Source organism: Buceros rhinoceros, unplaced genomic scaffold, assembly GCF_000710305.1.
Source record: "Buceros rhinoceros silvestris isolate BGI_N320 unplaced genomic scaffold, ASM71030v1 scaffold5766, whole genome shotgun sequence".
Lineage (NCBI taxonomy): Eukaryota > Metazoa > Chordata > Aves > Bucerotiformes > Bucerotidae > Buceros > Buceros rhinoceros.
The window spans coordinates 1-16189 of record NW_010416806.1 but is presented as its reverse complement, the minus strand read 5'-3'; the positions used below and the strand labels follow the sequence as shown (position 1 = coordinate 16189).

General features: G+C 40.5%; 1 protein-coding gene across 1 annotated transcript in view; it reads right to left on the bottom strand.

Annotated features, from left to right (window-relative positions):
• SNCA (synuclein, alpha (non A4 component of amyloid precursor)) overlaps positions 1–14973 on the bottom strand; it is a 16702-nt gene extending 1729 nt beyond the window's left edge. The window contains exons 1-3 of the mRNA XM_010137940.1: positions 14853–14973; positions 8159–8200; positions 13–92 (exon numbers count right to left, since the gene is read on the bottom strand). Of these exons, the coding sequence (XP_010136242.1) occupies positions 13–92; positions 8159–8200; positions 14853–14973 (243 nt within the window). The remainder of the gene's footprint in view (positions 1–12; positions 93–8158; positions 8201–14852) is intronic.
• Positions 14974–16189: the final 1216 nt, after the last annotated feature.

Below are 16189 nucleotides of genomic sequence, written 5' to 3'. Positions count from 1 at the left end.
GGCCCTTCCCACTGTCTTCTGGGCCACCGCTGTCACTCCTGTCACCACAGCTCCTCCAACATTAGACACTTGCTCTTTGGTCTTCTCAGCCACTGATGAGAATCAAAATATGGAAAAAACACATTATGGATCTGGGAGCTGTAAGTTTTTCAGAGAATAGGATCTATCTCTGACAACACAACACCATGAAGAGCCATAAGGCCATTACGCTTCGTGTACCCCAAATGGATCTTAAGATATGAGACTATCCATCTGGTAACCCTAGAGCAGCCAAGATAAAAATAAGCCTTATTCATGGCTCAATTTCCTTCATACACAAGACGTTTGACACTTCCATTCATGTCTAGCTGTACTTGGAAGAAAAGTCATTCGTTAAGGGCCCAGATCATGACCAGCTCACTGTGTAACGTATAATAACTGCATTCTATGTTCCCCAGTTTGGAAATACATTCCAACTAGTCCACTTACTGCACGTTACAGGGCATGAAAGACAATATTTTTTTACATTAGAGTCAAAAGCCATGCAGTATTCTTTAACGTTTATTTTTTAAAATGTACTTGACTAATAAGCGGAGCTACTGTTGCTCAACCAGAGAAATTCAAATACGACCTTTTATCTGATTCTCTGAGGTTTTTGGCCCACTGTGGATGTGTCTTTCTATAACATACTAATCTACAAAAAGACTGATTGCCAAAGGTGCCAAAGCAAACTAGATTAATAGCTAATTTCCAAGCACCAGGGAAACAACAACTCATTTAGCCTACGCACACATCAGCGGTTGCCAATCTACCTTTCAGAATATCACTGGGTTCTTTCTGCTCCTTCATCCCCAAACGCTCTTTCTGACAGCAGCTTGCACTATAGTGAAACCACTCTAAGAAAAGAGAGAGGATGACTTCATGCCTTAAAGTTACACAGCCAGTTTTTTCAGCAAAACCCCCACATTTACTCATCTAAACAAGGGACTGTTCCTCAAAACCAGCATAATTGTAATTGTAATTCTAACTAATGCTGTACTTTCCTCCGGCCCAAATCCCATCAGATCCATAAAATGTTTGCACAGCTCTATTTGCAACCTTTATGAACACAGGAGGGATTGTGCTTCACAGGTGGGCAACCCTTTCAGAGATTTTTTTGTGAAGCACATATGAAGAGGAGACTTTCTATGGATCAATTAGATTTCTTTAATTCCTCACTTAAAGAGTATCAGCTGTGTATATCACAGGGCACACAGTGTAGATTGCTATAACTGACATTAAGTAACAACAATTAGGAAAAAGCTAGAGAGGTAAACCATGTGCCTGATATGTGATTTTTACTGAAGAGCCAAATAATAAATATCTGCTGAATGGAAATGGAGATGGATCATTTAATGCTCATTCTAACTAACTTAAAGTGAAACCTTAGTAACTGATGGAGTGTTATCTCTACTATGACCAAAATCAGGAGCTTTCATTACAAAAGCAGGACTACAATGGACTACACATTGTCTGAAATTAGAAACAAAAAGTCTGTTCCAAATATTTGCCAACCTATACAAGCCAATAAGATACAAATTCACAAGAAATGTCATTGCATCCATCCAGTTCTCTATTGCTTCTTCCAGGAAAAAAAAGAAAAAACCATAAGTGGGTTTTGCTGAAAAACAAATGTTGCCCTCAGGAAAGGTTTGACATAATGCTAGCCAGCGCAGAAAGACATCTATTAAGATGCCCCATTTGATTATTATCAGCCACAGACTACAAAAAGCTCTGGATTCTACACATAAAATTTATATAGGAAGTTCTCGCAAACATATATCATCAGGTGTGTGTCCTAGTAACACACTGTAGCTTACAAAGAATATTAAGATCTGATTGCACACAGAGTCCTTCAGAAACAAACGGAGTAACATTACGAGATAGAAACTTGTTAACACTTCTATATTATTTAGAATGGCAAGAAGAAATCCCAGAGCTATGTAAAAATAAGTAATGTCTTGCAAAAATACATTTTGAAGTGATATTCTCCAAGAAATTAAAACGAAAAGAAAAGAAAGAGCTGTGTTTGAGGTAAGTTTAAGAACTGCTTTTTATTTTTCCTCTGTTTCACTCCTTTTCTGGGAGAGCAAAAAAACCTAAACCAGCAAAAGATACATAAATCAGAGTCCTTTTAATATACATCCTTTTGTTAATTTTTTGGTAGGAAAATGACAAACATTGTTTTGAAAACTCCATTTTGCAAAATATGAATGGCAGAACGTTTAAGAGACAATTTGAGCAGGCTTGATGCTGACAAAGGATCACAGGCTCAGCTGCTCTTAACCAGCCTCCTCCCCTCTGACAAAATGATCAAGCGTGGTTGCACCGTGTTCATGGTCAATAGTCATAATTAGTTTCATTAACTCAGGATCTTAAAAAACCTGCACCTCAAAAGCAAAATCTCAAGAAACAGAGTGAAATTGCATGCACTACGGATGCTGCGATCGATATACACCAGCTAACTCCCAATGCCATTATCAAATCCACATTTCTCAGACTGTGTTGTCACAGCAAGTATGACCACGTACCAAGAACAACTACCCAGTGGCTGCCGATCTCACTACCAGAGTGTTTTGGGAACACTCCGTCTCAAGTCTGTCTTCTGCTCCCAGAAAGACATTACCCTAGGGAAGGATTAGTACATGCAGAAAGAACCAAAATCACCAAATAAGGCTGTTACTGGCACAACAAAATGCCTGATAAAAGTAATAATAAAAGCAGTGTATTTAAGATTGCTCCTACTTCAGACTGTCATGGTTTAACCTCAGATGACAACAAAGAACCACACAGATGCTCGGTAACTCCCCTTACAGCAGTATGAGGGGAAGAGAACTGGAAGGGTAAAAGTGAGAAAACTCTTGGGTTAAGAACAGTTTCATGATTGAAATATAATAATAACAACAACCATAATAATAATAAAATGTAATAAAAAAGAAAATAACAGAGACAGAGAGAAAACCCAAGAAAGACAAAGACATTACCCTAGGGAAGGATTAGTACATGCAGAAAGAACCAAAATCACCAAATAAGGCTGTTACTGGCACAACAAAATGCCTGATAAAAGTAGTAATAAAAGCAGTATATTTAAGATTGCTTCTACTTCAGACTGTCATGGTTTAACCTCAGATGACAACAAAGAACCACACAGATGCTCGGTAACTCCTCTTGCAGCAGTATGAGGGGAAGAGAATTGGAAGGGTAAAAGTGAGAAAACTCTTGGGTTAAGAACAGTTTCATGATTGAAATATAATAATAACAACAACCATAATAATAATAAAATGTAATAAAAAAGAAAATAACAGAGACAGAGAGAAAACCCAAGAAAGACAAGTGATGCAGATGAAAACAGCTGCTCACCACCACCCAACCAATTCTCAGCGAGGCCCTGAGCAGTGGTCCCCCAGCCAACCCTCCCCCTATTTATACTGCAGAGCATGACGTCTTGTGGAGTGGCATTGCCCTTGGGTCAGCTGAGGTCAGCTGTCCCAGCTGTGTCCTCTCCAAGCTTCCTGTGCACCCAGCCTACTTGCTGGTGGGGTGGTGTGAAGAGCAGAAAAGGCCTGGGCTCTGTGCGAGCACTGCTCAGCAGTGACTAAGACGTCCCTGTGTTATCAACAGTGTTATCAACACAAATCCAAAACTCAGACCCATACTAGAAATGAAGAAAATTAACTTCTCCCCAGCCAAAACCAGCACACAGACATAGCATAAGAAAGGTGACAAAGGAGGTGCTATGAAAGATCTCTCAAACACTGCTTAAGAAATTGGAGCCATGAAGATAAATCCAGTAAACTGTATGTATAGCACAGATTGGCAAACGCACTCACACTAGTAAGGGAGAGAGAGTCTTCTTCCCTGTCTCTAAGGAATACCTAAACACCAAAGTCCCTACTGCCAGAGTGACTCTGTAAATAAGGTGCAGCCCAGAGACCCTTCAGCTCTGAAACCCTACCAACAGGAGAAGAAAAAACAAAATAGTTTTCCGGTTTCATGTATTTTACTGCTTACACTAGATAGTAACAGGGGAAGAGCATTAAGTGTGCACAAACAAATCAGTTCAGAATGCAGGGGGTCGATACCGACTAATTAAATTAATCTGAAACCAGATTGTTTAATGATCTTAAGCCATTATGTCTTTGTAAAGTTGATGTGTGCTTTGCATGACAGTGCTGAGAAACAGAGCAAATCGGCTTCTGCAGAGCTCTGCTGTGCTATGACCTGATTACTTCTGTCCATCTACGCAGAGACTGTTCCTTCTAGTAAATGATCCTGTACGATGCCTGTGCCAAGGCTAACTTCGAAACTGAAGTTCTAATACTGACTATAGCACTGTGCAAAAATCACTCGCACTGAAGCTTTCTTTTCCCTGCTAATTATAGACAACTGAATAACATACAATATCAATGTGAAACCTTTGGAGCAATTCAAAATGAGAATTAGTTGCTTCAACAATAAAAGTAGATGAAAATCACATGATTTCTCCAAATTAATGGAATTATTCTTACTGCACTAAATATACTTTGGAATATGCATTTCAGACAATCAGGCTGCTTTAGGTACTTGAACTCATTCACAAAGAAGACATAAACTCATTGGGAGTTCTTTAATTCATACAGTTTACTTTAAGATACCGGATGGAGTATTAAAACAACCAACAGGAAACCAATGACTAAGAATGTGTAAGATGGACAAGGATGATCAAATAAAAGAATTAAGCAAAACACTTGACTATGGTTCGTAACTGTTTGTGTCGAATCACTTCAGGAAAAAGACAAGTACTTTTCCCTTTGACTGAACTATCAAGGGCTTTTTGGCCCTGATCTTTTGTACAAACCAGTGCTTTATGTTGAGTATCAGGAGATGGACTGTAAATATTTCATCTTTGACAATGTACATTTCTGGCCACTCATCCCTGGGAAACAAGCAAGATGGATGACTGCATTTACAGTCAAAGGACAGCAGACACGTTAATTAGGCAGGCAAGTCAGACACACACGCTAACATCCCATAAAACCAATAAACAAAGCTTCCTCACGTTCAGAAGTTCTGAGAAAGGGTGACTTGACAGGTAACAGGCTCACTGTATTCCTGTGAATCACAGCCTGGAATCCTCGTTCTACAGCATCTCAATGCCACTAAGCCTCCTACGGTCATACTTTGTTTAAAGCAAGAAACATGCCCCTCTAGTCCTTCCGTGTTTGGAAGGCAACTGACCAAAAAGCATGTCTGGCACATGTTCGGCACATGTTCGGCACTTTGAAGTGTGTCACTTCCCAGTTCCTTCATCAGCAAAGGGTTTTAAACTACAAACTATTCAAAGACCAAAAGACTAGCAAGACCTTGGAACTTGGACAGCAAGAAAGGACTGACTGCACAACTGAACACACACTCATTTTGATCTGTGATTCTAGTTCACAGCTGACTTCTCCAAACTCTTGAATCATTTTTATTGACATAACAAAATGTGTTATTTCACCCCAGGTTTCACATTATATTAACACTCTGGTGCATCATAAGACCACCAGAACTGGCGAACTCCTAGTCCTGTGCAAAGAGATGAGTAGGTCTTTACGAGTGCCCTAAAAGCCAGTTTTGTCACTTTTTTTGTCAGTTTTTAAATGGATTTGATTTCTAAGACAACCTCACTAGCATTTCTCAGTGTCTTCATGTAATATCTCATAGCATCACTACAACGAACCCAAATCTGTTTTTAACTACCTTCTCTGCTTGCCACAGCAACACTTCATGGACTTGCAATTTTTTTTAATTTATTTTTAAAATAGGTGTCCAACCAATTCCTCTGTTATTACACTATCGAGCCCATACTGTTTCATTTTAGAAACCGTGCTCTCTGGATTTTGCATTAAGTCTCCTCTTCTCACTGCCCCATTTGAACCTGCATGCCTCTATTCATTTTCCATTTTCCTTCAACAGCCAAGCACCTTTCAAACAGTTTAAGAGGCCAGAAGGAAGCAAACCATGGCACAGAACCCATTATTCCCAAGCTTTGGGCATTCACTTTGTGTCATCTGCTTCCTAAAGCGGGTGAGGAGCGGCCGCTGTTTTGCCTAAAATTTGGAGTACCTTTTCTGAATGTTCTACTCACAGGCACAGCACATAACAGATGTGCTCTCCTTACGTGTGGCTTTATGATTGATTTCATATCTTCCAAAACAAAATTTAACATCTTTCAAATCTGTCAAAAAATCTAGTAATCTACTTAAAATTTCCTGTCTTACTACACATATTGCAATCAGATGAAGATGGACACACACACCATTCAAGATCAGTTGTTTCTCTCTGGAGAAGGGAAGGAAGTTCCCCACTAAGCCTACTAGAGAGTCCCAGTGCCTCAGCCAGTTTCACACACGTGCAAATGCCCTTGACTTTTATGCTACCACATCCCAGTTTGGTGAACATCACATCTATTAACTCGCTTGCTAGTGCTGTCAGTTGCTGTTCCCATAACTGTCATTAGACATATGTGTCTCATCTCATTCTCCTGCAAGCCTCTACTGGTTATAGTAATGAACCCTCTGAACACTACTCTTAATTGAGGTCGTAACGAGCTGTGATTTCAAACCACAGCACGCATGTTCAGCCTGAGGCTAAACTCTGAAAGGCTATCATAGATGTTCTGTTCAGTTTTATACTAAAAATGCTCTTGACTGACTTAACCATTTATCTGAATTGTGGTATTAAGTACTGCCATTGTTCACCTACAGTTGTTCATCCTTTGCATTGACTTATGTGAGTACAGGCAAATGATACACTGGCTGTGCACAGAACGAAGCAATCATTTTCTACTCCCTTACTTGCTTTCTAATTTCTTAGGGGAAGAACCTCTCAAATTTCTTGACCATGCATTTTCTTCACATCTCCAGAAGTTCCTATATTCTACACCATAAAATTACACGTTCTGTTCAATGCACTATGGTCAGCTAAGACTTTCCCACACTCTTGTAGAGATCAAAGACTTCCGTTAATTTTGCCACTTATTACAAATTATTGGGTACTGGTTTCAGTTCATACCCAAAATGATCACTGCAAATTTAAAATGCAAATTTACTCTTTTTCAGTGTAGAAATGCTAATGTAAATATACATGCCCATCACTAACTTCTAAGTTTGAAAGTGCTGTTGCTAGTGAGAGATTAGGATGTTCTGAAAAACATTTCAAAACCCTCATTAACTGTTACAAATTCAAACCAGTTTATCATAAAGCTGAAATTTGTTTCTTTCTTGTAAGTCATTTCCCTTCTATCTTACCACCCAAGCAGCTCCAGTGGGACACACTGATGAGTCACAAGAACCTCCTGGGAATGGAGGGAGCGATGGGGCACGTCCACGCTGGAGTGGCAGCAAGCACACTTGATCTGAAACTGCACTATCCATGTGATGACGAAAACTGACCTCAGGCTGGGATGAAGAAGCATTAAGGGCACCGGTGACACTCAGGTATTCAGTTCACGTGGCATTCTCCGCAGCCACTCAAGTACCAGTTTAAAGCCCTCTCAGTAAGTCCTGCCAGCTTACAAGCAAAGAAACATTTTCCTCATTGTGCAGGGGGATCCCATCAGGTACTCGTATTATCTAAAAACCGCAGTTCTGGCAGAAGCACCCAGGTATCGACGTCTTGGGCATGCCTGTTTCTTCCAAAGTCTCTCCCCACTCGTGGGAAGACTGAGGAAAACATTTCCTGTACTCACGAACATTTTATCAGTTTTCCAAGGCCCTGAAGTCTCTTTTGATTGACTTTGCACTTCTGGTTACAACCTCATTAGTAGCCACATCAGGAGTGGGTAACAGTCTGAAGGTTGCGCTAAGCTCATCAGTTACCTGGAATCTGGTTTAATTAGTCTCCCGGCTCACAGTAGCACAGCTTCACTTTTATTCAGAACATCCCTCAAAAAACCCTTCTCACAAAGAAACAACTATATTAAATTTACATATTTGACTGTAAAACAGTGTACTCATTTTGATAAAATCAATGTTGCTTTCTGCCTCTCAATTTTTCCATGGTTTTCTATCATTTGTAAATTGAAGTGTGCTCAAAAAAATACACATAATTTTTAACATTTAAATGGTAGGTTAATTAAAATGGGGAAGCAGTTGAAATTAACAGATGATTGTCTTACCTGTTGTGACACCATGAACAACTCCTTCCTTGGTCCTGGAACCTAAACAAAGAAAGTATTAGGGTTGAAAACACATGTTCTTAAGTACTGGCAAAGACTACATGGATGATAAAGTGGGATGAATATACAGATTACATACAGTTGCATACAGTATTTTCTAAGATTATTAATATTAAGGAGAAATTCGATCTAAGGTAAAGGCAAAACCATTAACCAAAGAGCAACTGCACGAATGACTGAAAAGATGAACAGTACTGGAAACACTTTTGCCGTTTATTTTGTCTGTGCACTGACTTCCTTGCCGGTTTCTTAATAGCCATGCTAATCAAGCCTCCCACTCTGCGAGCTCACATGGATGATTCTGCACGGAAACAACATTACTGTTAACGTCTGAAGGAGGCTCACACCATGTGTTTGCAGAAGATCAGAGTAAAAGTTTCCGGAAGATCCTTACTATTTCATCTTACAACTCTTCTCCAGATCTCAGTTTGCAGGGTTTAACAACCGTTACTGAACTACAGAAAGACCTGGAGGTTAAAACCACTGGTCATGCTAGACAGATTTAGACAAAAATTAATCTGAAAAGGGAAACATTAAACAGTAGATAGGATTCAAGCTGAAAATGTCACCAGGGTCAAACCTAAGGTCTGCTACATCCAGCGCGGTCCTTGTCACAGGCACTTCAGACAACATATGTGAAGATTCCACAGACTGCAACCTAGAACTAGTACTAGACAGAGACATAATGCAAGACCTGTGCAAGCACTGTGACTTTGCCACGCTGAAGGAAAATCTGATTTCTGGAACACACATGTCAAAACGTAACGACTTTTTACCCCACCGCATGAAGGGGATCAATCCTTATGTCTTCATCGGGCAGAGACGTAAATCAGCACACATTGCTACTGAAAACGTTAACTCCCTGTCTTTCTCTACTTGTCCTTACCAGGTTTTACAATTTGGCTACATTTCAGTGATTAGCATCACTCTGTGGACTATGATGCTTAACAATGTGCAATTAAGCTTTACAGAGACGGAGTTTATGGTTCCTAGTTTACCACCTTACTCTAGTCTGTCAGAGATAGGATGACTTTTTTTTTTTTATTACCAACCCAGAAACTACCTTATTTGCAATGCAGTATTTTGTCTGTATGCCGTTCAGTATTTGAAACATCATAATTTATACCTCTGACTTTACACTTCTAACATTTGTACCATTTTAGCTTAATACTATATGTAAAATCAGTTAAAACTTATACAGGCAGAAACATATTGGAAGAAAATATATGAGCAGAAATATACTAGAAGCAAGCAGCTTTGTCCACAATCCTTTACAATTACACACTGAAATACAATATAAGTTATATAAGTTCATTCATGGATATGTCCTACTTGTTACTAGTGCAAATCTATGAAATTTAAGCCATGTATTTATGGCACTATGAGACTGATTACAGCATTGAAAAGGCTATGTTATCCATGAGCAAGAGCAGAGTAATAATTCATGATGAATAAAAGGGGAAAAATGTTCTATCAAGTAAAATGACATGTTCCTTTAACCAGTTAATGAAGAGGTTAAACAGCTGAGAAGTCTTTCCCCCCCTTTATTCTGATTCTCTCCTTCTAAAAAGGATAGTTTTCTCTCACTGTAAATATTTACCATTGAAAGAATCAACCATTTTATTAACCCAAGGTGTTAATGTCTAAGGACTTGTTTTAAGACTTGGGTTCTCAATCTTGCTTAACCAAGAGACCTGGAGAAGCAAAGCACTTTCAACACATACTGGAATCCAAGCAGATGACGGTTCTACCGACTTCTAGAAAGAGACCAAACACCATTTCAGGCTGACAGTGTGTCTATCAAAGTGCTTAATATTAAGCACATGCTTTTAAAAGCATCGTTAGACCTGGCCAATATCTTATTCATCTTGTTGAAGTTAATGTCTGTAAGCCAAGCTATTAAACACATGGAAACCTCTGAATAGCAAGCACTCAGTTCCCCAGGGCTGTTAAGAGATGGATGGTACAACAGAACCCCCTGAGGTCTTCTACAATGAGCGTATCTTCAGAGGGACATATGCAAGTTGATTCTTACCTCACTCACCCTGACGTAACGCTGCTATACCACAACTAATCTAGAATAGCCTTTTTCTGTTAGTGGAAGACAGGCTTTTCTTTAACGACAGCTCGGCTTGCAGACCCATACAGAACAGAGATACATATAGCCAAATCCATTCCTTGGGAACCAACCAGCTAACTGGTGGCCCAGACCTTGCAACGCATGTTAGAGCTCCATACTATTTGCTCCATTACCGCACAATTGCATAGAAGTAGCTGTTTCTGCAGTCGCAGCTACAACAGCATCTAGAATTACATTAGGATCTGCCAGAACAGGCCTATAAATAACAACGGCTGAATTCAGTAGGACAACTTCTGGCTGACAATGAGAAAAGCTGGACATCCACATTGTTTCTGAGAGAAATTAGCTGATTTTCATTCTGGTATTCCCAAAACATAATACAACCGGCTCATTGTACCCAGCATAACAAGGGGAACAGAAGAATCAGAGTAAGGATAAAGATCAAAGAACCAGACACTGACCTACACTACTTAGGTGACGCAGAAACAATAGTAGTACATGGTAATTCTACTTTTCCTTGCTAGAATACACATTTGAGCAAGGGGAGGGAGAAGCCAAAAGCAGTATTTTTACCTTTCACAATTAAAAATGAACAAACAAAAACCCAGACTCTCTTTAGTTCATTATTTATTATCATCATTGTCATTCTGGCAAGAAGAAAGTGTGTATCAGCAGTTTAAGAGTACACTCTTTTCTGGGCTTTCTGAGAGATGGACAGACCATTCCAAGCAGGCCCTCCCTGAGATTCAGGTTGCTTAGAGATGGTTAAATACAGGGAGGTATAAGCCCAAAATAGGTGAAGGAGAAATCATCATCCAAGGAAAACACTCGTTTCCAAGTGCTGAAGCCTATTATTCCGCTAGACAGACCTCGAGTCCCTCGACCACTCCGCTGTCTTTTCTAACCACCAAAGGAAAATAAGAAACCCTATGAAAAGAGAAAGCAGCAGAGGAATTCGGATGGCCTTGCCAAATAGGTCATGCTCTGTTCTACTCTAAGGCCACGTGCCAGCTAAGCACAGGGAATAGTAAACTACTCATCTGCTAGAACATGCACTCAAGAGTCAATTGTGCAAAAACTTCAGCTCCCTGGTAGCACACACAGAACTCAGAGGAGCTCTTGAGCAGTACATTACTAAGAGCATTCAAGAGCATCTTTTTTTATTCTCAGTTTCTGGTTTCAAATTGAGTGGGTAAGTATTGCCATCATTTCCTCATTGCTTCACACCAACAGCTCTTGAAGGACACAGAGACCCAGTTTTAAATTCACAGCATACAAGACTGCTGAGCCTCAATCCTCCTTTCTAACCAATGGTCACAGATTTGATAGGCCAGTGTTTGATATCAAGAAAGGTCCTGATGCTGTGCTTGTATAAGTCAAAACAGAGCCACTGATTTCAACTGGGCCAATGCCAAATATGTAAGCAGAAGTATCTAGGAAAAAAACCCCATGTCTGAAAGCATAAACACACGCTATAAACCGTATTAAACAGTACCTCGTGTACCAAAAAGCAGGACAAAGACAGTGGACTGAGAGAAGAAAGAACAGACTTCAGCATGGAGTGGAAAAAAAAAACCCCAGCTGATCCTCCAATACGCCACCCTCCCTCAGAGCTCTAAGTTTCCCTCGAAAAACCCAAACAAACAACAACAACAACAAAAAAACCCCCACAAAAGCAGAAAAGAAATAAGTTACAACAACCACATTTCATCCCCAGCAACAGTTTTTGTTAATAAAACTCTTACCAGGTAGAATTACATTACAATCTTTCACATAATAGGTGTCAGCAGCTGGATAGAGAGGTCCAGATACGTTACCTGTTGACTGAAATTCCACTGCTTTCAGTGGGAGACCATGTCACCTAGCAGATCTGGACCAAAGACTTTCTATCTTACTAATTCTCCCGCAGCAATGGAAGGCGGGGTGTGAGGGAGGTGACTGTTGAAACTGAAAACAATAGGTCCCTTTCAGGCCAATGTTGCCAGATGTCAGTCAGCTTTCACAGCATAATCTGGCTATAAAACTAGTATCTTAAAACCCAAGAACAGAGAAGGGGAAGGAGAAAACTTCAGGAGCTCTAATGCAGTATGCTGCTCCTCTCCTCTGCTCGTGAAGGGGATTCAACATCTTTCACACTGCAACTATTATCAACCTACAGAACCAAGGGATTATCACACCAGCCTTTGCTAATGGTGCTCAGGAGGAGAGATGCTCCTGCTGGGTGTCTGGGAAGTACACACAGAAATACCCAGCTCTTCATTTCCTCCTTACCCTACTTGATTCTGCTGAAATTTAGCTGGGGAAACTTTGGCTCCCCACAAGCAGGTATGGGCAGGCACAGACCCAGACAGTGAGCTGCCAGAGCTCCTGAAGACAGCTTCCAACCAAAGGCTTTTTTACCTGCACCACTGAAACTGCATTCAGCTCTTTCCTCCTGAAAAGCAGGCACTTGCTATGGGATGGAACTTTCACCACTACCAGAGTCACATGCACAGGCACCTATCACGGCTCAGGGCTGCCCTGTCCTCAGTATTTTATTCTTAAAATAAATAGCAAGCATGACCTCCAAAGTTCAGCCTCAGCAAAAGCATCTCCGAAGACAAAAGGAAATCTGTTGCCTTTGGGAGCAGAACTAGATTCAAATATTATTATGGTATGGAGAACATGTCAGACACAAAGATTAATTCAGCACACAATGCAGGTTTCTAATACAAAGAAATCAATGACTCTAGAAGCACAGTTAGGAACTACAAGAAGAGAAAAATAAAAAAAAAAAAGCCCTGCCCCTGAAAAATAACTCCAAGCACAATCTATATTAAAAGAACATCTACTTTGATATATTGAAATCGAGCAGAGACTCATTTTAAAATAGACTTATCTTACAATTAGCTTTCAAAATGACTGGCATCTCTGTTGGCAAGAGCATCGAGCTTGAGGAAAGCGTATTCCAAATGAGTAGTCCAAACTATCTGGAGCAGAAATAATTTGTTGCAGATTGGCTCTATCCTGCAAAGGCAGAGGGAATCCTGAAAAGATATCAGAATTGTAGAGACCTCAGTGCTCCCATTTGAAAGAAACGCAACTTTATTTCACTTCTCTTTGGTATCTGTGCACATCTCCCTAGGTACACACAACACCCATTACAGAATTGACCTGCTGCAAAATCAGCAAAAAAACAAGGACTGCGGTTGTTTAGCCTAGAGAAAAGGAGACTCCAGATAGTTTGGACTACTCATTTGGATTTGGACCTTACAGCAGTCTTCCTGTACTTAAAGGGGGCCTACAGGAAAGATGGGGAGGGACTCTTTATCAGGGAGTGTAGTGATAGGATGAGGGGTACTGGCTTTAAACTGGAAGAGGGCAGATTTAGATTAGCTATTAGGAAGAAATTATTTACTATGAGGGTGGTGAGGCAGTTCAACGCGTTGCCCAAAGAAGTTGTGGATGCCTCTCCCTAGAACTGTTCAAGGCCAGGTTGGATGGGGCTTTGAGCAACCTGGTCTAATGGAAGGTGTACCAACCCATGGCAGTGGGGTTGGAACTAGATGATCTATAAAGTCCTTTCTAACCCAAACTATTCTATGATTCTATGAAAGAACCTACAGAAAAGAGTATCTTTTCTCCTCCATTCTTTTATAGACAAACTTTATTTAATGAATAGGCAATAAAGATCTTGGTTTTTTTAAGATGACCACTTACTCACATGGTCTTGGCAGATTATGTTCCTGTGAATTTTTCATGGCAGCATTTGCAAGGTAGTCCTCTAAAGCCCGATACTTTAAGTGAAGGTGATGATTGTGCAGTCAAAGTACCTATCTGGGATTTGAAAAGAATTTTATCACTGGCTCTATGCAAGACCCTTATGCGGCCTAGATAAGTTACTTAGACACCAAGGTAGCAAAGCAGTTGCTATCTGCCCTACCTCATTAACTGCAGTGGCTCTTCCTCGAGAAGCCATGGAAAATCTCTGCTATGGATATGCAACAGTAAGTATAGAACATTAAGTTAATTTCAAAAGACGAGGCGATAACACTGCCATACAAAATGTTACTGTTGACATGCTAAACAGTCAGCATGGCTTATGCTCAGTTCCTGAATTAACCTCTCTAATTTCTTCTCTTAAAATCCTGCTTAAAACCCACATGCTCTATGGGATGCTGTGAAGCTACCTTCCACTTCAGCTTTGGCATATTTTAAAATTTATTTTTTACTGTACCAACTACCCCTTCAGCCTTAACCTACCAAACTTCTCGAACAGAGTGCCAGCTAGTGACCTGCACTGTAAGCACCTCCCGCAACACAACCTCATTCAGTATGGCGTTACGGATGCAGCTCCACCGAGCAGTAATGCACGGCCAGCACAACACGTAAGAACCAACACTGGGCTCCAAAGAGCCGGAGCTCAGGAAGACACAACTCTCCTCTTGTTCGTTTCGCAATGGTTTCCTCTGAGTGATTACTTTTGGGGTTTTTTTGCGGAATAGGTCTCATGAGGATCCAACTGTGAATGTCAGGGTATACCAACCAGCACTGTGATCTCTGATGTCCACCTACCCACATAGAGGACGCCCTCTTTCGTCTTTCCTGCCGCCTCTGCCACACCCTGCTTGGTTTTTTCTGCTGCTGCTACAACTCCCTCCTTTGCCTTGGAAAGTCCTTTCATGAACACATCCATGGCTGAAGAATTTCTTCACACAGGTCTAGAGAGAAAAAAAAAAAAAAACAAAACCCAGACAGTACACTTTTAGTAAGATTTTTTTTCAGCTTTTCATCCCAGAATGGGAAGAAAAATTCAGTCAAACTGAACAGGATTGCTACTACTTTAAAATTATATTATTTGTACCTCCATATTACATAGCTTTTGTCCACATCTCTATCAGCCATACACCAGCACCTCTCTATACGTGAGGCTGTGCTCAGTACTTCAGATAGAAAGAACAATTAAATAACTAGAAGAACAAGGAGTGAGGTTTCATGAATCACCTTTACATTTTCTCACACGCTGCCATACATCAGAAGATAAACTGTGCTGCAAGAGCAGTTCCCTCTGTCCAAGAAAGGCTTGGATTTCCACAGAATCCTGCAGAGAGGTTGCTGGTAACACATCTTTGCTGGAAGATGTATTCATTAATACAAGTCCCTTCCTTGTCTACCAAGGCATCATTTACTCCAAAGTTCTGTTCATGGGCTGATTGCAAGATTTAGCTCTGCGATTTGATGATACTCCACCTCTCATCCAAAGGAAAAATTTGACTTAAAACCAAACCAACCAACCAACAACAACAACAAAAAACCTAGAAAAAACAAACCAAACCACAAAAACCTAAAACCTTCCAAAATGACAAACATTCACTTATAAAAAAGTGCCATTACAACCATGAAGGACTGGAGAAAACAGAAAATCCTGCTTTTCCAGTAATCCAGTATTTTGTGCACAGTCCACGTCACTCTTCTGGAAACTGAGTTTTCCCAAATGGATTCTTTGCATGTATCAGGACTGAGAAAAGATTTTGTTAAAAAGCAAAAGCAAGAATACAGGATTTTAAAAGTGCTGCACTGAAGTTACCAAGTGAGCTTTGTGGCAACGATACAACCCAGCACTAGGCGGAAACTACCAAAATAGTAATTAAAACTGAGAAATCAGTGTCCCTTCAACAAATCCATTATCAACAGTCCTTGCTCTTCCTCCACCCCCACAGAAAGAGGAGCTGCCTGTTATTTTCTTCGTGCTGCCAGAGGCTGAGTAGGAGGAATGGGTATCTAGGAAGGCATCTGGGCTGCCCCAGCTTTCTAACTAACTCGTGACAAGCGTGCGAAGACAGGCAGTATTTGTGCTCCAGCCAAACTCCCTCGGTACCTGTCACACGGGGGCTGGGGGCGGGGTGGGGGAG